A 19,024-nucleotide genomic window follows, 5' to 3' on the forward strand; every position below is an offset into this window, starting at 1 on the left:
CCCAGAATCCTCCCCTGTGCTCTGGAGAGTGGAGGACTTTTTGCCAGGTGCTCTGTGAGTTCAGTCCTGTCTGTGGAGGGTCAGTGTGGGCTGTGAGGAGAGCACAAGGCAGCAGGGCCGTGGCTGGGGCTCCTGAGCTGGTGCTCAGTGATGGGCAGCAGGGCCGTGGCTGGGGCTCCTGAGCTGGTGCTCAGTGATGGGCAGCAGGGCCGTGGCTGGGGCTCCTGAGCTGGTGCTCAGTGATGGGCAGCAGGGCCGTGGCTGGGGCTCCTGGGCTGACCTGGCAGCACGAGGGGCCCTGGGAGACCAGAGTGTGCTCAGGGAAGGGGTGTTTGTGCTCACAGGCCGGGCTGTGTGGAGAGAGAACCTGACACTGACTCTGGGTAACACCTGATTTACCTTCCTTCTGCAGGGACAAACACTGCAGTGAGTTCACTGCATGAGCTGATGGCTCTGAATGCCATGTCTCTGTCTTCCTCCCTCCTGAGGGCTGTGTGTCCTTCCAGCAGGACAGGGACCGGGGTGGGACTGCGAGGCCGCAGTGGTTCCAGCAGTGATGGTGCTGTCGTGGTCCTGCTGTGCTGTTTGGGCAGGATTCTTCACACTCTGCTTTCGTAGAGGGAAAATTTAAGGGCTTAAATTTAGCACTGCAGAATAGAGTATTTTACAACTCACTAGAAATGCAGTTTTCCAAGTGAGCCAGTGCTGAGTAATACTTTCAAAACCCACCTCTCTTTATTCCAAGGTCCTTCACACTGGTGTGAGGGATGAACCCAGCCAGGTGCACCAAGAGCAGTTGGGTCCTGGCACTTTTCAGGCTCCAAAACTGAATACCCGGAGAACTGAACCCCTGGTCTATGCACATCGATCCTTCCCCACCTCTCCTAGCACTGTAGATCCAAGTTCTACAGGGCCTGTTAGTAGTGTTTGGATCCCTGATGTCTCATCCTCTGTGTGTTGATGTCACTGTAGGGCTGTTTTCAGTCTCCCTTGATGAGCAGAGACGTGTCCTGTGTCTGTCAGTGGGTTTGTTCTCATTTCCCTCTGCCCCCGGGAAGTGCAATCAGCTTCCTTCCTCCCTTCCTTCTCTCCAGGCTGTGAGTGAGCCCCTTCCCTGCAGCACAGGAGTGGGGTGGGTTTGCTTCTGGGAGAGAAAATGTATACAGCAGCTATTTGTAACCTGTACATGAATGCATGATTTAATGTAGTTAAATATTCATATGGTGAGTGCCAAGACTTTCTACAGAGTGTTATTACATGAGTCAAAGTGAAGGCAAACACATAGAACCACAGAACAGTTTGGGCTGGAAGGGACCTTTAAAGGTCAACCCCCTGGTGTGAACCTTCCACTGGTTCAGGGTGCCCTGAGCCCTGTCCCTGTTCCCCTCTGCACAAATAGGGCTGAGCAGGGTTTGGTGGCACCCTGTGCCTCAGGGCAGCAGCAGCAGCACTTTGGTTGGCAGTGTAACCTCCACTGTGTCCCAGCACGGCCTGAAGTCACTGGACTTTGCTGCTTTCCAAAAGATGTGCTCAGGTGAGCGTTGCTTGAGGTGTTGCCTCTGCAGATGGAGGTTCCAGGCCATTATCCAGGGTTGGGCTTGTGTGTAGCCATGGGAAACCTGAGTGCCATTGCTTGGGTATGGCTTTGCCTGATCATGCTTGTGGAATCACGGAGTAGTTTGGGCTGGAAAGCTGTGAAGACCATTCAGGGGGTTCTGGCCACCCTCTCTGCCTGGCTCTTTGTTGCTTTGGCTGTACAAGAAGGTACAGGTTGGTTTGTGATCCTGAGAGTGTGCAGTGAGTGGCATCCCTGGTGCTGATGGCTGTTTTAAGTAGAGGAATGGAAGCTGGAAAACGGGAGAAAGAAAAAAAATGTCCAGGGGCAACAGTATAATCCATTATCCATGGAATAGTGGGTCCCTCCACTCTGTATCTGCCAGGATATGAAGTGCAAGCTGCTGTGCTGTCGTGGTGTTTCTGGCACAGAGTCTGCTCCCAGCTCTGCTGCTGGTTCCTGTCCAGCCACGCTGGCCCCAGCTCTGCAGCCACCCAACAGGGCCAGGCCATGCACTGCTTTCCATTTCCAAATTGCTTCCTCAGTTTCAGTAATAACTCGATATATTCCCTTATCTCCAGTGACTGGTTTTCATCCCATTTAAATTCGTGCCTTGTCCCCTCCTCTCCCCTTCCCTAGGGAACAGGATGCCCCTGTGCTGCACCCACCTCGTGCCAGTCCCCAGGTGGCTGTGGCAGGGCTATGACAGGGACGTGTGGCAGCAGCTTGGGCTGTTACTGGGTATCCCTGTGCCCCAGGCCCTGTGTGACCTCTGTGGCCTTCCTGGCCAGGCCCAGTTCTCCCTGCTCCCGTGCTCAAGGATGGGGTTATCCCTTCTCAGAGCAGCACTGGGCATCTTCCCTTGCCCTGCCCTGAGCCTGGAGGGACAGCTCTGCTCCATAGCTGGGACACTGTGCCTGAGCTGGAGCACCGGGGCTGGCCCAGGAGAGCCGGATCCATGGGGAACCCCATCCCTGCTGCCATCGCAGCCTGTCTGCCATCCCATCCCATCCCATCCCTGCTGCCATCCCAGCCTGCCCTGCCCCATCCCCACTGTCCCTGAACAGCTTATGTGGGCAGAGTGTGGTGTGAGGTGGAGTTGGAGGGGCCACATGTGGAGTGCCCCAAGGCCCTCAGTGCACGTGAGTTGTGGTCACGTTATGGAATAGCCAGGACAAATCCAGGCACTGATGTGAAGCCACTGGGAGAGGAGCTTGTCCCTGCTCTGCCGTATTTATCTGAATTGGAATTCGGAATGTTTACCTCAGTGTACATAGCTCAACCTTTCCCTGGGAGGAAAGGGGAATTGCATGGAGCAATTGCTGTCCCATCGCTTTGCCAAACTCCTCATCCTCTCCCAGCCAGGCTCTGCGTTGGTACTGACTGTCCCTCTTGGACTTTCTAGGATGTGAATGGTAAAAATGTGAATATTTGTTGTTTACTTCCTTAGCAGAACTCCTGATGTGTTTGTATGGGGAATCAGCCTGAGCAGACCCGTATGCAATCAGTTTTACTTTATTATAAACTGTATATGATGTACAAACTAATAAAAACTCAAATGACGACAGTGTCGCTGTTGTTCTTGAACAGGCAGATGAAGAAGACGTTGCAGCCGTGCATTCCAGTGCTGGAGTGATCTGGGTGCTGAGGGTGTGGGCTCAGCCATCCCCTGGGCAGGTGCTGCCAGAGCTGCTCCAGCTTTGGTGGAACAAACCCTTGAGGTTCTGTCAGGAGAGGCCCTGGCTGGGCACTGGACACTCGGCTGCTGCCAGTGCAGACGCTGGAAGGGTTTCTCCATGGAGGGCAGGGAGGGTCACAGGTGCTCAGGGTGGGTTTACAAGCTCACTTTCATATGTTACAATGAGAATTTATTATCATCCTTTGTTTTGGAACAGCAGGAACTATTTTGCTTTCCTAGCAGAGTGTTTTGTTCCAGACAAGCTCCAAAGCTCTCCCTGCTTTTGGCCTCAGCATATGGAGGAGAAACACTTCCTGCGCCGGCAGCGCTGGGCTGAGGGTGAGCTGTGCCCAGGGACAGCCCCAGCCCAGCCCACGCCTCAAACACGGTCAGTATTTACAGTGTTAGTGAGGGTTAATGTCACTCTGCAGCTCCCCAGGCCCTGAGCCAGAGCCAGAGGTTGAGCTGGTACCTGCCCTGGGACCAGCAGTGGAGCTTCATGTTCAATAGTGCCCAAGAGCCACTGCCCCACTGGACTGGAGCCTGGTGGAGCACAAACACGTTTCAATAACAGAGATTTAATGACAGAAGTGCTGGGTCAGTAACTTCCAGACAGGGTTTAGGTTTCGCCAGACTTGAGTTATGTGGTTACAGTGCCCCTGATACCTACTCTACAGGGTTACTCCAGCCTAACTCTTAACATTCAGGTGCATTAGAGAAAGGGAGTAAAATCTTGCATGAAGTGCAGTTCTGTACTTCAGACATGATTTTAGTTTCTATCAAATAAAATGGAAAAGATGTTAGTTCATCTCTTCCACTTCCTGCTAAGGCAGGATTGTTCCCTACAGGACAAGGACATGGGACTGTGCTGAGTCCAGCCCAGGCAGAGGAAAGTGGCTGCAGCCACTCTGCAGGAACTGGCTGCCTGTCCTGGTGTTTCCCTTGTTTCGCCTTAGGTCTGTGGTTGGTGTCTTTAAGACATCACCTGGCACCGTGCCCTTCTCCAGGAGGAGCTGAGCTGGAGCCTGGCTGGGCAGCTGCAGGATGGGCCTGGGATCAAGGCTGCCAGGACCTGCTCCCCTCAGCAAGGTCCATCCTTAGGGGCCAAACCCTTGGTAAGGGCCACCCCTGACTGGAGTGAGCCATGCCTGGGTCTTGCTGGTTCTGACCCCGAAATTGGCTGCCAGAGTAGCCAATGTCAGTCCCTGGTGTGGGAGGGGAGGGACATCCTGCAGTTCCTTTGGCTTCAGACCAGTGACTGGTGGGCTTCGGTCAGTGCCAACAGGTAAAGGTGGAACGATTGTGGTTCAGAGGGAAGCAATAAAAGCCCAGAGCTGATCTTCCTCCAAGGAAGAAAACAAGCAGGACACCCCAGCTGGTTCCCTCCAAAACTCTCCCATTGAAATGCATGACAGTTTCAGTCAGGAGTTGCTTGTTTTCTTCCTTGTCCTGAGGCTGATAACTCTCCCCAGAGGCTTCACACTGGGGTGGGCTGAAGGGTTGACTTTAGTAAAGGTACAATTATTTCTCTTTACACTTTTAAGGTTACAGGAGTTACTTGCCTTTAAAAACAAACTGAGGAGCTGCCCTGACTGTGCTCCTAGATGATGGTGCAGGAGCTGAAGGCAGAGCCCCGTTTGTTGGTGCTCTGTGTTGGCACAAGTTTTCCCTTCCCATAGTATCCAGAGAATATTGCCCTCACATCGATCTTTTTGGAGAGGACAAGCATCCACATCCCATTATCAAAATACAGCAGTTTCCCTCCTCCAATTTCCCCCACTTGCTCCCCTTTGTTCCCTGCCTTTTCCAGCTTCACAAACTCCAGCAGGTCGAGCCCTGTCTGCACGGCCTCGACGCCGTTGGCACAGCCGAGGGTGATGTGGGCGCGGCTGCCCCGCGGCAGGTTGTCCGCGGGCAGGATCTTGTCGGCGTCCCCAGGCCAGAGCAGCAGCTGCTGCTCGCTCAGCTCGATGCGAGCCCCGACAGTCTTTGTGGTGATGAACAGAGCTGAGATGGAGAGGGTGAAGCCTTTGCCATAGGAAGCCTTCACAGCCTGGAGGGGAGGAAGACACACATGGAGCAGTCGGTGTCTGTGGGTGGGGATGGTGCTGCACTGGGGTCACCATCCCCAGGCTCAGGGGATGTGGCTGTTCACAGTTGAAATACCAAGTGCAAGGAGAAGATCAGGGCATGACATCCCAGCTCCGGGGATTTGGAGCTGGTTACATCTTTATCCTTCACAAATCCCAATATTTAACTTGGGCTTATCTGCCCTGAAATAATCTGGGAGTGTAAATACCTCAATTCATCATCATTCAGCTCATGCTGTTGGAGATGATGCTGGAGGGAGGGGTGATGGGGTGGGGAGGTGTAACTATTTTGTTTGGAAATAGGAAACAGTCACCTTCTCCCCAGTTCTGAGTTTTCTCCTGCACAGGCCATGTGGACATAGTTCCTTTCCCTGTATTTGGCCTCTGGCTCAGAGCAAAGCCCATCCCCAGCCTACCCCAAGGCTCCTGGACCACCTGCTGGAGAGGGATGGACTCTGGGGATGTGGGGAGGAGTTGGGACCCAGCACTCACTTCCTGCTGTGCATATTCCTCAGCTCCAGCTGCTTTTCCAAACTCGGTGTATTTCGTGGTGCAGTGCAGGACACCAGGTGGCCTCTTCACAAAGTAGCTGGTGAGATCTATTTTCATTTTGGGATCATCAATAGCAGAAGCAACTGCAAACACAGGTAGAAAACGTCACTGTCACAAAGCAATCCCCCAGTGTCACCCCAGGAGCCCAAGTCCCATCCCAGCTCCCTTTCCCATCCTGTCCTTCACCTCATCTTTCTGCTGCTGGGGAGCACTTGATGGGTGCCTGAGCCCCTCCCTCGCCCCAGGCTCACCTTGGATGGAATCAACCCCCATGATGTGAGAGTCCCAAAGGGATGGGATTGTCAAGCCCTTCCCATTTCTCTCTGACTCTCTGCTTTTGTACCACCCAACCCATCAGAACAGGGGACAACCCAGGGCCCCATGTCCTGTTGCTGCCACCCGAGCCCAGCACCCTGTGGGGCCAGAGCTGAACAGACTTCCTGGGAAAACCCCTTTAATTAATTTCTACTGAAAAAGCAACTTTGGCAGCGACGGGGACCAGGTTAGTAGCTTTATAAAGCTTTTCTTGTTGACACATTTAACCAGAAATTGGCTTTAGAAGCTGATCAGACTTGTTAACATCAAGGGTTAAGAACATGGTAAGACAGTATCAATACATACAGTATTTACTCTCCTTTTTGAAGGCTTTGAGACTCCCAAGCTCATCCAAGAAGGCCTGGCCAGCCTTCCTCAGGATCTCCGAACTTCTTTTGCTCAGAAACCACCCAAAATACATGGGGAGGAATTCCTTCTCCAAGCTTGGCTTCATCTTCTTCAGCTCTTCCACGGACAGTTTCCACTGATTCTTGTCCTTCAGCTGGGGACAATCCAAGCGCCAGGGGGTTTTGGGCTCGGCGAAGATGACTTTGTACCGGTACTTGTCGGCAATGTCAAAGAGCTGCTCCAGCCGCTCCCGCTCGTGGTGAGTGTCATCCAAAACGACGACGCTGATCTCCCGTTTGCAATAGTCAACTAGATCCTCATCCACCTTGGAGTACTCTTCAGGAATGGAGCTTCTTATTAGTGGTGTAATTTTATAGTGGTCAACAGAGATGACTTTGCAGGCGTCTTTGTACCGATTGTGGATGGCCTGGGCCAGGGTGGACTTCCCGCTGCCAGGCAGGCCCCGGAGGATGAAAAGGGTTTTGGATTCTTTGAGTGTGGAGATGGTGTCTTCATCGTCCAGGAATGGGAACTGCAAACTCTCGGGTCTTTCTTTCGCTGATTGAGTAGACATTTTTCTAAATATTTTAGGCAGAAAAGTGTGACTCTTCTTGGAGAAGCCTCTGTTCTGAAATAGGAGAAAACACTTTGCAGGGCAGGAACCCCAGAGACCACGTGGCCCCACTGGGCCCTTCACTGGGAGGGATGGGGTGCAGGGAGCATCCCCCTCCCCTCCCCTCCCTCGGGTGCCCTGCTGGGCTGACACTCCCTGCCACAGCCACCCCAGCTGGACCCACCTGAGGGCTGGAGGTGCAGCCCTGCTCCCCTCTCTGCCTTTGCAGCTGCCACACCAGGAAGGGGAAGTTTTACCCACCACGTGGCAGCAGCCCAGGCAGAGCTCCCCGTGACACATTTAGTCTGAACACTTAAGCATCGTGTGGCTCCTCCCGGACGCTGAGAGTGCAGCGAGACCCGGGGAAGCCCAGCGGGAACCGAAAGTCCCAGCAGGTTGTCAGAGCAGCCACACTCTCGTCCCTTTCCCTGAATCACACGCTCCATCCCCTGGGAAGAGGCTGTTCCTGAGCAGCTGGCGAGGATGACGCACCTGAGCACCTCGGAGGAGGGAATTGGGGCTCCTCTTGGGAAGAGCTACAGAAATTGCTTCCAGGAAAGCCAAACCCCTCCCCGCAGCTGCCGGGCAGAACTCGAAAGTGAAACCTCGAGTGCCGAAGGAAACGAAACGCTTGTGTTTGGCAGCGGTGAGTGGCAAACACTGCTGGGAGCTGGCGCGGGCTCTCCCTTCCTTCCTGCCAGCAGCTCCCATAACTGGAATCCCAGATTAATTCCCAGAAGGGTCTGGGAAAACACGGGGCTGGAAGGAAAGGAGGGATTTCTCCACCCGTGTAGTTCGCTACAGCATCCATGGGGCAGCCACTGTTTTTTGGGGCAATACATGAACTGCCCGGCTGCCTCCAGGCCAGCCCAGCCAGGGACCCGCTGCAGCCAAAGGCCAGGGAGTGATGCCCAAGGAGTGAGTTTTGCCTTTGATGTAAAAAGCGGGAGCATTTTCATAAAACGTAACTGCTCTGCCCGGGGCAGAAAAATGTTTTTCCTCTATGCGGAGAGATGCTGTTCTTCAAGCAAAAAAATCACTTTGCAGGTGATGAATTTCCCCACCTCTTTGTTCCAGAACGCGGGGGGGAGCTTTGGTTCCCCGTGCCCGGGGAGCAGGACCGGAGCGCTTCGGGGCGGGTGCGGAGCGGAACGCGGACAGCGGGGACGGTGCCGTGCGCCCTCCCGAGGGCTCGGGGCTGCCGGTGCCCGCAGAGAGGGGCAGGTGCGTCACCTGCAGTGCTGCCGTCGCAGCGCTGCCCCCGCAGGTGTCCGAGCCCGGCCGGTGCCGCGCGGTGCCCGCGCCGTGTCCCGCGGGCGGGGCCGGGGCTGCTGTTCTGCCGCGGCAGCTGCCGAGGGCACTGAGGCGCTTTTCAGTCCCGCGAACAAAGGAACAATCGCGGCCCCCCCGGGCCATTGTTCGCCGCCGGCTCGGGGACAAGGGGCGCCTTCACGGCCCGGGCTGGGCGGACAAAGGCCCCGCAGGGTGCGGGGTGCGGGTCCCGCCGCACAATCCCCCATTGAGCCACCGCACAAAGCTGCCGCTTGTCTCCGGCCCCCGCGGGTCGGGGGCTCGCGTGGAGGCAGCGGCGCTCCGGGCCCCGCGCTGCCCCTTCCTCGGCGGCCCCCGGGTCGTGCCGGGACCCCCGAACGGCGCCGCGGGGGCTCCGGTGCCGCTCTCGGGCCCGCCCGTCCCCGCGTCCTCCGCACGCAGCGCCCACGTGTCGGCGCCGCCTCCGGCGCTTCCTCCCCGCGGGAATCGGAACCATCGCCCGGGCGGAGCGGCGGCTCCGGCCCCGATCCCGATCCCCCGTCCCCGCTTACCATGGTGAGGGCAGCGGCTCCGGGGCGGCCGCCGGTGCGGAGCGGCGCGGCGGGACAGCGGCTCTGGGGCGGGCGCGGCCGCGGCCCCTTTCATAGCCCGGGGGCCGCCCGCCCTGCTGGGCCGGGCCGAGCCCTCCCCCGGGGCGGTGCGGGGGGCCTGGGGCTCAACCCCCGCCTTGCCCGCCCCGTAGGGCCGCCCCACGGAGCACCCGGTGCAGGGGCTGCTGCCAGTGCCGGGGCTGCTGCCGGTTCCGGGGATGCTGCCGGACCAGCCCTGGGCCGCGCCGGGACCGAGCCCGGGACAGGGGCTGTGGAAAGAGAGGAGGCAACGACTCAGCCCAGCTCCTTCCTTGCTCAGGACACACCACTCCAGTGCTGGGTATAGTTCTTGTTCAACATTTATTTAATCTTCCCGCCTCTGCTCTACTTTCCCCCGTTGCTCTCCTTTATTTCCTTGTCCGTTTCCCCATCTTTAGCATTTTCCTGTGCTTCTGTATCGTTCCCGGCTTCTTCTTTTGGCTTTTCATCTTGATTTCCCATGTGTTGTTCCCCTTCTGCCCTCTCTCTGTCCTTCTCTCCATCTTTAATGTTTCCTTGTGCTTCTGTATCATTCCCAGCTTCTTTTGGCTTTTCATCTTGATTTGCCATCTGTTGTTCCCCTTCTGCCATTTCTCTGTCCTTCTCAAACTTGTTTTCTGTGTTTTCATGGCTGGAGTCAAGACCTGGTGAGGGATAAGCAAACTTAAGCCAAGTCCAGCACTCAGGCACAAGAAAGGCCCTCGGGCTCCCTCAGCCCTGCCAGGAATCTCTGGCTCCCCGGAGCCCCGTTTGCTGGGACAGGAGGTGCTGGGAAGCACAGCCAGGGGGAGCAGCCCCGGAGGCTGCGGGCACAGGATCCCCACGGGGCCCAGGTGTTGGTGACACCGCCCGGGGTGCAGGGGACGCTCAGGGAGTGCTGCCATCTCCTGCTCCGAGCTGGGCACAGCTGGAGGAATGGAATGCTGGACTTCCACCGAAATTTAACTCAACACTTGGAAGGAATTGGGTGCTGTGGGAATTCGAAGGAGCAGCTGCTGTGCTCCAGAACAGGAATGTGGGGAGTTTTTCCATCTCTGAGTGTAGAGGTGTGAATGACAAGTACCTTTCTGTGAAACGACTGTCACTTCTTTGCTGCCTTTGCTCAGTTGCTTGATGAAGCTTTTGCTCACCTCATCCAAGGCCTGAAAAAGATGTGGCTCTTAATCAAAGCCCCAGAAATGCAGTCACATGCCCAAGTTTTTCCTGTTTTCTTTTGCTCTCTGCTGTTGCTACCTGGTCCTTTGCTACCATAACCCCCTTCATTTCTCTGGCCTTACTGCCTGGAGTGTCCCAGCTGGGTAACAGCTGCCCAGGGGTGCTGAGCTCCTCCTCCCTGCAGCAGCCCCGTACCGTAATGATGGTGTTTTGAGCCTCTTGGTCAGGCACGAGTCTTGCCTTTTGCAGGGCCCTTTCAAAGTTCAAGATTGCAGAGCGGTAATTCCTTAATTTCACTGGAACAGACAAGGATATCAGCCAGTTTAACCCAGGATGATCTGAGCAGTTGCTTTGGCTGTTAAATCCCAGAGATGTTTTCAGACTGGCTTCTCCACCCTGACAGCAAAACTTGTGCCCACACCTTTACCTTGTGCCTGTGCCACCAGCACAGTAGCATGGAGCTGCCACTCCACATCTCCTTCTTCATCTGCTGACTGCAGAGACTTCTGCCCACAATCTTGGGCTGTTTCAGCTTCACCCAGCTCGAGGTAACACCGGCCAATTTCATGGAACAGCCAGGCCTTCTCCAGGCTGGATTTTGCCATTGGAATCCTCTCCTTCCAGCTTCAAGCAGAATACGACAGGCAGTTACCAACTCTCACTGGGTGCAGTTATGACTCAGCCACTGATGTGATGTGAAAGGTTCAGTGGGAACACACCCCTGCAAGGCCCTGGCTGGTCACTGCCAGCCCCCTTGCCCTCCCTGCTGGGCTGTACGTACATGCCAATGGCCTGCTGGAACCTGCCGGTCCGGACGTACACGCGGCCGATGTTGTCCAGGGCGCGGGACACGGCGTCGGGCAGGGCACTGTGACAGGAGACAGAGGGACTGTGGCACTGACATCGTCCTGCTCCTCACTCAGCATGGCCTTCTTCAGCCTCACAGTCCCTTTGGTGCTCCCCATGGCCTTGGGGAAGTGTTTGGGGGGTAAAGGGCCCAGGTCAGACTGAAATTCATCAAGGTCAGTTTTTGATTTTATTTGCAGCTGGAAACTGACCCCATGAGACAAAGGGGAAATGGTTTAGCTTTGTCTTCTTTTTTTTTTGTGCAAATCTAGCATTTCCTATAAAAGTCTTTCCACTTTCCTTTGTCTCAGTTTCCTTCTGGGTCCCTGGCACTCAGGGATGATTTCTGTCTTCTTAAAGGGAAGACCCAAAAATGTATCTGCAGTGTGTCTGAAGGCTCCTGCCACCAGCCCTGCTCCCTGTGCTTGGTCCGAGCTTTGCTCCATGCCACAGGCAGCTCCTATAACAACGGGGTCTATGGACTTTAATTTTTTTCCCTTAATTATCCTCGTTCCCATCTTCAGAAGTGGCTTTAGCCCTTATCTTAGACATGGAAAAACCCATGAGTGGATCAGATAAATGGGACGGGAATCACGGAATAACAGCTGGTTTGGGTGGGAAGGGACCCTATGGACCACCCAGCTCCAGCCGCCCGCCGCAGGGTCATTAACGCGTCATTAGTCATTAACGCCTCATTAGTCATTAACGGCGCTTCCAGCTGCAGCCGCCAGAGGGCGCGGCCCGCCCGTCACCGCAGCCTTTGGGTCCCTAAAGGAACTTCACCGCCTTTAGTGAGATCCTAAACCCAGGTATCTCCTCCTGCCTCTCCCCTGCTCATTCCTGCCTTTATCTAGCCTACCTGGGGAGTGGGATCACCAGGAGAGAGGCAGCCATTTCCTAAAACAATACCTATTTCCGAAAGGATAAGTGAAAATGAGAAACAACCAGTCAGTGACATTTTGAAAGCCCAGTACAGTATTGGCAAAAATAACTCCCAAATCACTTAAATTCAAGCCACTATTCCATGTGTTCTCCTGTGCTTTGCAAACGATGACTGAGCCTACATTTTGCTGCACTGAGCCAAGGGATGTGTCCGGTGTAGGCAGGAAAGTGCACCTGGGAGAAACCTTTACTTCAAACTGCTCTCATGGTCTGAATGAAAAGAGTTTTAAGACAAAATGTAGCAGAAAACTGGTGCAATTTCAAGCCTGAGCTTCCTGAGGAGGAGGTGCCTGCTCAAGACTCAAGCAGTGAGACTGCAACTTGTGTTCTTTCACTTTGTTTCAGCAGAGATTTCAATGTGCCCTGTGCTCTGGGTCCTTAAAAATCTGCTTCAGGCTCCTTGTTCTTGAAACAGTGAAAATAAAAAGTCCTCAGAGACCCTGATACTTGGGCAGAGCTGCAAGTGTGGCCCTGTCAAACCTCCAGGTGAGAACGATAACATTACCTAATGCTAAAACACCTCCACAGAGGTACTTTCCCCTTTCCCCACCCACTGAACTTCCCAGCACTTACTTCTGCCTGGCACAATCCAGATCCCTCTTGTAGCTGCGCAGAGCTGCCTCCATCTGTCCCATCTCCATCTGCGCGTTCCCAATGCAGCTGTGGAGCTTCCCAATCAGTTTCTTCTTGTTGGGAACTTCATCCTCTGCCCATCCTTGTATCTTTTTCAGCAGACGCTCAGCTTTCCTGCAGCTTTCCTCAGCGGAGCCTCTGGCCAGCACTGGGGACAGGGAGCAGAGTTTGACACAGGGGTGTGACACAGAGATACTGAGAACTTGTGGATTCCCCATCCTGGGAAGTGTTCCAGGCCAGGTTGGATGGGGCTTGGAGCAATTTGGTCCAGTGGAAGGTGTCCCTGCCTAGGGCAGGGGATGGAGCTGGATGAGATTTAAGGCCCTTTCCAACCCAAACCATCCTGGGATTCTGTGACACTGGGGAAGGGAGACCTGGTGCAGTGGGTAACCCTCAGACAAAGCTTGAGAATGGTTAGAGCTCCCCACAGCAGCGGGAGGCACTCAGGAACCTACTCATCTCAATGTCCTCCATGTTCTTCATGATGGATCTGGCCACTCCGGCCGGTGTCTGTCTCCTGCCCCGGACCCCGCGCTGCTGCCGGGCCCTGCGCTCGTACACCCGCGCGTAGATCGGCTTGTGCTGCTGCCAGAAGTCCCGGCGCTGGCTCAGGTACGAGATGCCATCCAAAACCAGGTCTGCCACTTTGCCCCCCTCCCTTGTGCTGGTCTGCATAAAGTCTGGAAATAAGATAAGGCAGAAGCCAGGTGAGTATCAAGGGACCTGCGCTGCACAGAGCGGGGAATTGCTTGGCAATGTCCTTCTGGTCTGACAGAGACAGCCCTGGAACCTTAAGTGTTCCAGCTCCTCAGAGCTGATGGGGGAGTTACCAGCATTTACAACAAATCCTCAGAGGATTCGCTGCCCCGTGAGCAGTGCTGGGCACTGAGTGCCAGTGTCAGTGCATTTGTCATTGTGACAGAAGTTCAGTCACTTGTAATGATGCTGTTTCTCCTTCCCACTTCATAAGCACAGGTTGTTTTGAGCTGGTTTATCATTTGTTGCAAAGGCTGACATTTAATGGGGAAGGAATGTCAGCCCATAGTTGTAAACGTTGGACCTGGTTCCAAAACACCTGCACTCTGCAGACACCTGCCCATGTCCATACCAGTGTGAGCAGCACGTGCTCCATGAGCTCTGGTACAAGTAAGGAGGAGTCACAGGGATAGAAAAGAAGAAAAATTTTAAAAAGAATAAAAAAACATAAGAGAAAAAGAAAAATAGAACCTGCTTAGAAGGAACATTTAGGTAAACACAATGGAGAAACACCTTCATCCTTGAGCATCTTCTCCAGGAAGGTCTTGTCATCATAAAGCCGTCCCAAAAGCTCTCGCTCTGTTTTTGGATTCTTCACAGGCTCCTGCTTCTTCATCCCTTTTTGATCCTTAGTCTGTTTGTTGTGCAGTTTCTGGTTGGTTTTTCTGCTCTGCAGTGAGAAAAAAAGCAAAGGGAATTGGAAGAGATCAGTGGGGAACACTGGAATGAGCAGAATTCTCTTACACTCCATGTTATGTCAACCTATTTTCTAATTAAAAGCAAAAAGTCAGTGTCTCACCAGCTGCTTTGGTCATGAGCAACCAAAATTCTGCAGCCAACTGTGCTCCCTCAGGACCAAGAGGGTGTTACAGGAAGAGCAAGAACTAATTCTGGCCTCTTGGAGGAACAAGAGCTACTGCAGTGGAGCACCCCGAAATGAAGCAATTGAGAAAATGTCCATTATCAAATCTGTGACCCTTAAACATCAGACTCAAAGTCAATATTGGAGCTCACTGCACCCTGCTGACCTCTGGGCTGTTACACATTAGCCTCGGATGGGTGACCAGCAGCACCCCAGGAATGGGCTGGGGAGGAATTCCACACTGGGCTTTGCTCTTCTACAGAGGCCCTTCCATGACGTTCTGCCTTCTCCTTTAAATCTGGGTGGTTTGAGCCAGAGCTGCATTAAGGCAGGTGGATAAACACTCATGATGGGTCAGTGTCAGGGGACCCTTCAGCAGACCTGTCACACTCATGTCCCCAGGGACTGTCTCCCTTCCCGTGCCCATTTCAGGCAGTTTGAGCATTACAACCACTGCAGAAGCTTCTCCAGCCAGAGCTCAGTGCTGTACCTCTGCCTGCCTGCTGACGAAGCCCAGCTCCTCCCTGTTCTCCAGCTTCACTGAGGCTGGATCTGCAGACACAGGAAACCCCTGTTAGTGCCCCCAACAGCCACGCAGGGCCTTGGCAGTAAAATGCCCAGAAAGGTGCCAAGCCCAAAATGTTCAGTTTGAACTGAAGCTTTTCTTATTCTTTCCCATGGAACAGGAGATGTCGGTGTGTTCTGGGCACGGGGAATGCATCTCATCCACCAGCTCCTCTTGGGATTTTAATTCCTATTTCACACAGCACCTGGGCCCCTCATTGCAGTGTTCCTAAAGACAGGCTGCATCCTGCATAGAAACTGAGGCAGGAGAAGGGTGGAGGTTCTGGGGAATCACAGCTGGAGTATAAAATGGCCAGAATGTTCCGAGCACAGGGAGCTCCTGCAATCCAGAGACTTATTTTAAAGGTTTATGCACTGACATTAGGGCAAAACTCCCATTGTGTTTTCATCTACACCCGGGGAGGGGAGGGCTGGGTCCAAGGGAAGGCCAGAGCTTCCCAGGCCACCACAGGAGGATTCCCTTTGGCACAGCCAAGGGGCCCAGACCAGCAGTGGATCATGGGGGCAGCTGCTCCCAATCCTGCTGGGTGAAGCACAGTCAGGAAAGCACTTTGAGGATGTGCCTTGTTAATGTGTGTGCATTTCCCAACTGTTCAAATATCCAGCTCTGTGCTGACGTGTTTCCTTGCTTCCCAGAGCCTTGGAGCTATTGACAGATTATTAAAAAAGAATTTTCTGTTTTTTCAATCTGATCCCATGCCTGCAGTCCATGAGTTTGAGGGAAGTCAGAGGTATTGCCTTGGGATACTGAGCCTGGAAAGATTCCAGCTGGGAGCTGTGGCAATACCTGATCATTGTGCTAAGCTCAGGAAGCAGCAAGAATGGAGGAAAACAAGCCAGATCTGTCAACTCTCCGTTTTTTAAATAACGATCCCATATGAAAGCACTGCAGGCTCTGGCACCACTGGCACGTGAGTTAGTCCCTGCCTCTGTGGGAGGGCTGCATTGGGCAATTTTGGGGGAGTGAGGCCTGGCCTATCTGGGATCTGCGCAGGGTGTGCGCGGGGCGTGCCGGGCGCCGGGCAGGGATAGGCTGCGGGAGCACCGAGCGGTTCCAGCCCGACCCGCCGGGCGGGTTTGGCAGCCCCGGCGCACACGGGCACAGGCGCTCCCTGCACGTGTCAGGGGTGGGGGCGCCCCCCTGAGGGGCACGCGCTGTCCGTACCCACCAGTGCGGCCGAGGGAAACACTGAGGGAAAAGGGACAACTTCACTTGTTTTGAACCCCACGGGGTCCTTGGCCTTTCCTTCTGTGCAGGACCTGCCTGGTGATCTGAGCCAGAAATGATGAAAGCAGAGCTCATTGCAAGAGTCAACAGTTTCACTGTCTTGTGCAATGAAAACTGGAGGAGAGTCAGGATTTTGGGAGGCCACTCTCAGGTAGCATGGCACATCTCATTCCAAACTCTGAATATTGGGATAAAGATCTCAAAATGGATTCTGCAATTAGTGCTGGAGGTAGATCATAGAATCACAGAATCCCATCACAGTTTAGGTTGGAATAGACCTTAAAACTCATCTCATTCCAATTGGCATGAGAAGGGACACCTTCCAATAGCCCAGGTTGCTTCAGGCCCCATCCAGCCTGGTCTTGGACACTTTCAGGGATGGGGCAGCCACAGCTTCTTTGGACAACCTGGGCCAGGGCCTCACAGGAAAAAATTTCTTCCAACATCCCAATTAACCCTGCCCTGTGTCAGTGTGAAGCCACTCCCCCTTGTCCTGGAACTCCAGGCCCTTGTAAATAGTCTCTGTCCACCTTTCTTCTCAGCTCCCCTCACACACTGGGAGGCCACAATCAGGTCACTGGTGAGATGAGCTGCTCTGGTCAGTATTCCCTGGAACTTTGGAAATGTTAGTGGTTCCATGGTGACTTTGGAAATGTTAGTGTTGGGATTTACCTACAGAACTGAAGGGATCAGACACTGTGTATGAATGGGTGCTCGGGGGGGGAAAGAAGTGAAAAAGAGCAGGGCTGGGCTCTTTGTGGTGCTTCTGGATTCATCTGGCACTGACCACATGGACCCAAAAGCAGCAGGACCGTGGTGGGGGGCCCTTGGGTCACTGGCAGAGCTGATGTGCCATTGGCTGTGCCCTGAACAGCATCAGCCAGGCTCGTGGGGGCCAGAAAGTGGCACTCCTTACTCCCAATGCAGTTCATAATTGCCTCCTCTGCCTTGTTGATGCCCAGCTGGAACTTGTGCTGGTCGGGGCGGAGCCTTCGGCCTCGATGGTAAAACACCAGCGCGAACTCGAAGTCCCCCATGGCGTAGAGTGTCTCTGCTTTCTGGTAAAGTCCCTAAAATGACATTTCGGAAAAGAAATTACTAAAAAGAGGGGGAAAAAGTTTCATACATGTGAAGTAACTCATGACAGGCAGAAGTGAAAGCCCAGGGGTGTCCCAGCCCGAGCAGAACAACCCCCAGTCCTGGAGCTGCCCAAGCCCCTCCGAGTGCCAGGAGTGTCTGGAGTGAGCTCTGCCCTCCAGCTCTGCCTCAGACCCCCACAGATCCAGGCCAGCCCTGGCCTGCCCCACTCTCACCACTTCCTCTGTTACCTCATAGAAGGTTTTGTCCCTCTGGAGCGAGGCCTCAGCATCCTGCAGGGAGCTGGCTGTGTCCCCGAGCTTCAGGAAGCACTTGGAGCGGGTGATGAGGCACTGCTTGTGTCCTTCCCTCAGCTTCAGCGCCTGGAACCACACACAGGGACGCGTCACCACCACAGATACTCAAGTGCGGGCACCTGCCCAGGCCCCACATGGGTCTTGACGACGGATGAGGAGAAAACCACAGGATGTTTATTAAAAGGAGCCTTCTCTTGCAGTTCACAGGTCCCTGCGCTGCAGGCGCCGCCCTGCCAGGGTCACCCCCCGGGTCCCTCCGTGCCACCTCCCCTCGCCGCGGGGGCCACGTTTCTCTCGGACCGAACGGCGGCCGCCCCGCCCGACAGCCCCTCCCGCTCCCGGCCGGCCGGTGCCCCCGGGCCGCGCCCTCACGTTGTTGAAGCAGCCCAGGGCCTTGCGGTACTGCCCGCGCCGGCTCAGCGTCGTGCCCTCGGTGATGAGGCTGCCGAAGCTGACGATGGGCCCCGGCTCCGGGTCCGCCATGGCCGCGCCGCCGTTACCGGGCAACGGCTCCGCGTCCGGTTGGCGACCACGCCCCGGAAGTGACGTCAGGCGCGAAGCCTCCGGTGCCCACGCGCGGTTCCGGTGCCGGGGAGCGGTCCCGGTGCCGACCCGGCCCTGGGCGGGCGCGGCCGCCGCTGTGGGCGCTCCTGCGGGGGCTCTGACCCGGTTCTGTTCCTACCCCCGCCTTCCCGGAGCCCTGCGCGGTTCCGCTGCCGGGCCGGGCCACGGCCGGTGCCTTCCGCAGGGGCAGCACGAGGGCAGCCACCGCCTCCGGTTATTCGGTGCTCGCGGGTGGCCCCGCTACCGATTTCTCCGCTGCTCTGGCTGGGCCTGGCCCCAATAAACGCCTAACGGGAGGTGCTGCCGGTTCCTGCCGTCTCTTCGGTCCCGGCCGCGTTTTGGCGCAGGGTCGGACCCGGCGCCGGTTCGTGCTGAGGCACCGTGAGATCCTGCCCGGTGACTCAGGCCGGGGGTGACGGCGCGTCTGTCCCGCCCGGTGACACGTCCCGTCCCCCCGGGGCAGACACGGCGGGGGCCCGCGGGAGGCCCCGGGACACGCCCCGGCCCCGGAGCCGGGCCGGCATTTCGGGCAGGGTACGCGCTGGGTGACTTGTGCAGGGACATTCCGCCCACGGGCACCGCCGGCCGCGACCCGTTCTCGCGTGTCCGTGGGGGCTGCCCCGGGCACAGCCCGCGCCGGTGGCGCTGCCGCTGAGCGCGTTAGTCCCGGGCTGGGAGCACCGGGGAAAGGGGAGGTGGGACGGGCCGCCCCGGGAGGCGGCGGGAGGCAGGACGGCCGGTGCCCCGCGAAGGTCCGTGAGCCTCACGGCGCTCTCGTCCCGCTGCCTGCTCCCTTTGGACCTTCCCCGGCGATCCCGCTCCGGCGGTGCCGCTCCGGCGAACTGGCTCAGACGGTGCCGCCGCTCCCGCGTGGGCACCACCCGCCCTCGCCGTTGCAACACGGCCGTAGGAGGCTCCTGGGCCCGGGTCGGCGCCGAAGGAGCCGCGCTCCCGGTGCCGGTGCCGCTCCCGGTGCCGGTGCCGCTCCCGGTGCCCCTCCCGGTGCC

At 56.0% G+C, this 19,024-nt stretch overlaps 2 protein-coding genes and 1 long non-coding RNA gene across 5 annotated transcripts; 1 reads left to right on the plus strand and 2 right to left on the minus strand.

Moving 5' to 3' along the window:
• Positions 1 to 3,054: 3,054 nt before the first annotated feature.
• On the minus strand, positions 3,055 to 9,097 carry CNP (2',3'-cyclic nucleotide 3' phosphodiesterase). 3 transcript variants are annotated; one of them, XM_071577204.1, is made up of 4 exons: positions 8,975 to 9,097; positions 6,497 to 7,166; positions 5,816 to 5,958; positions 3,055 to 5,286 (listed from the first exon to the last, which is right to left on the minus strand). In XM_071577204.1, the coding sequence occupies exons 1-4, from the start codon at positions 8,975 to 8,977 to the stop codon at positions 4,834 to 4,836; spliced, it is 1,269 nt and encodes a 422-aa protein (XP_071433305.1). In that variant the 5' UTR covers positions 8,978 to 9,097; the 3' UTR covers positions 3,055 to 4,833. The 3 variants fall into 3 exon arrangements, with proteins under 3 accessions (XP_071433305.1, XP_071433307.1, XP_071433306.1); XM_071577206.1 differs by lacking the exon at positions 8,975 to 9,097 and adding an exon at positions 7,644 to 7,723; XM_071577205.1 differs by lacking the exon at positions 8,975 to 9,097 and adding an exon at positions 7,336 to 7,416.
• Positions 8,895 to 11,353, plus strand: LOC139682708 (uncharacterized). Its single transcript, XR_011699667.1, has 3 exons — positions 8,895 to 8,978; positions 9,166 to 9,353; positions 10,457 to 11,353. It is a non-coding gene; the product is annotated as an uncharacterized lncRNA (long non-coding RNA).
• ODAD4 (outer dynein arm docking complex subunit 4) lies at positions 9,356 to 18,097 on the minus strand. Its single transcript, XM_071577203.1, has 12 exons — positions 17,826 to 18,097; positions 17,388 to 17,519; positions 16,976 to 17,129; positions 14,737 to 14,798; positions 13,898 to 14,054; positions 13,084 to 13,308; positions 12,569 to 12,776; positions 10,989 to 11,075; positions 10,635 to 10,831; positions 10,403 to 10,503; positions 10,116 to 10,194; positions 9,356 to 9,696 (listed from the first exon to the last, which is right to left on the minus strand). Exons 1-12 carry the CDS (start codon positions 17,934 to 17,936, stop codon positions 9,398 to 9,400), a joined length of 1,812 nt encoding a protein of 603 aa, XP_071433304.1. The 5' UTR covers positions 17,937 to 18,097; the 3' UTR covers positions 9,356 to 9,397.
• Between the last annotated feature and the right edge of the window lie 927 nt (positions 18,098 to 19,024).

Source organism: Pithys albifrons, chromosome 25, assembly GCF_047495875.1.
Source record: "Pithys albifrons albifrons isolate INPA30051 chromosome 25, PitAlb_v1, whole genome shotgun sequence".
In the NCBI taxonomy this organism is placed as follows: domain Eukaryota; kingdom Metazoa; phylum Chordata; class Aves; order Passeriformes; family Thamnophilidae; genus Pithys; species Pithys albifrons.

What these genes read in the sequence shown, in the direction of transcription:
- CNP (XM_071577204.1), bottom strand. An exon ending in CAAAAAGGAGAGTAAATACT is followed by an intron (nt 5,959 to 6,496) that starts GTATGTATTGAT and finishes CTGTGTTTGCAG; the next exon opens with TTGCTTCTGCTATTGATGAT. An exon ending in AGGAATATGCACAGCAGGAA is followed by an intron (nt 5,287 to 5,815) that starts GTGAGTGCTGGG and finishes CCTCCCCTCCAG; the next exon opens with GCTGTGAAGGCTTCCTATGG.
- ODAD4 (XM_071577203.1), bottom strand. Translation starts at nt 17,936, where the DNA reads ATGGCGGACCCGGAGCCGGGGCCCATCGTCAGCTTCGGCAGCCTCATC. An exon ending in CTCAAAACACCATCATTACG is followed by an intron (nt 10,195 to 10,402) that starts GTACGGGGCTGC and finishes CATCTTTTTCAG; the next exon opens with GCCTTGGATGAGGTGAGCAA. An exon ending in GACAGTCGTTTCACAGAAAG is followed by an intron (nt 9,697 to 10,115) that starts GTACTTGTCATT and finishes ATCCCTCACCAG; the next exon opens with GTCTTGACTCCAGCCATGAA.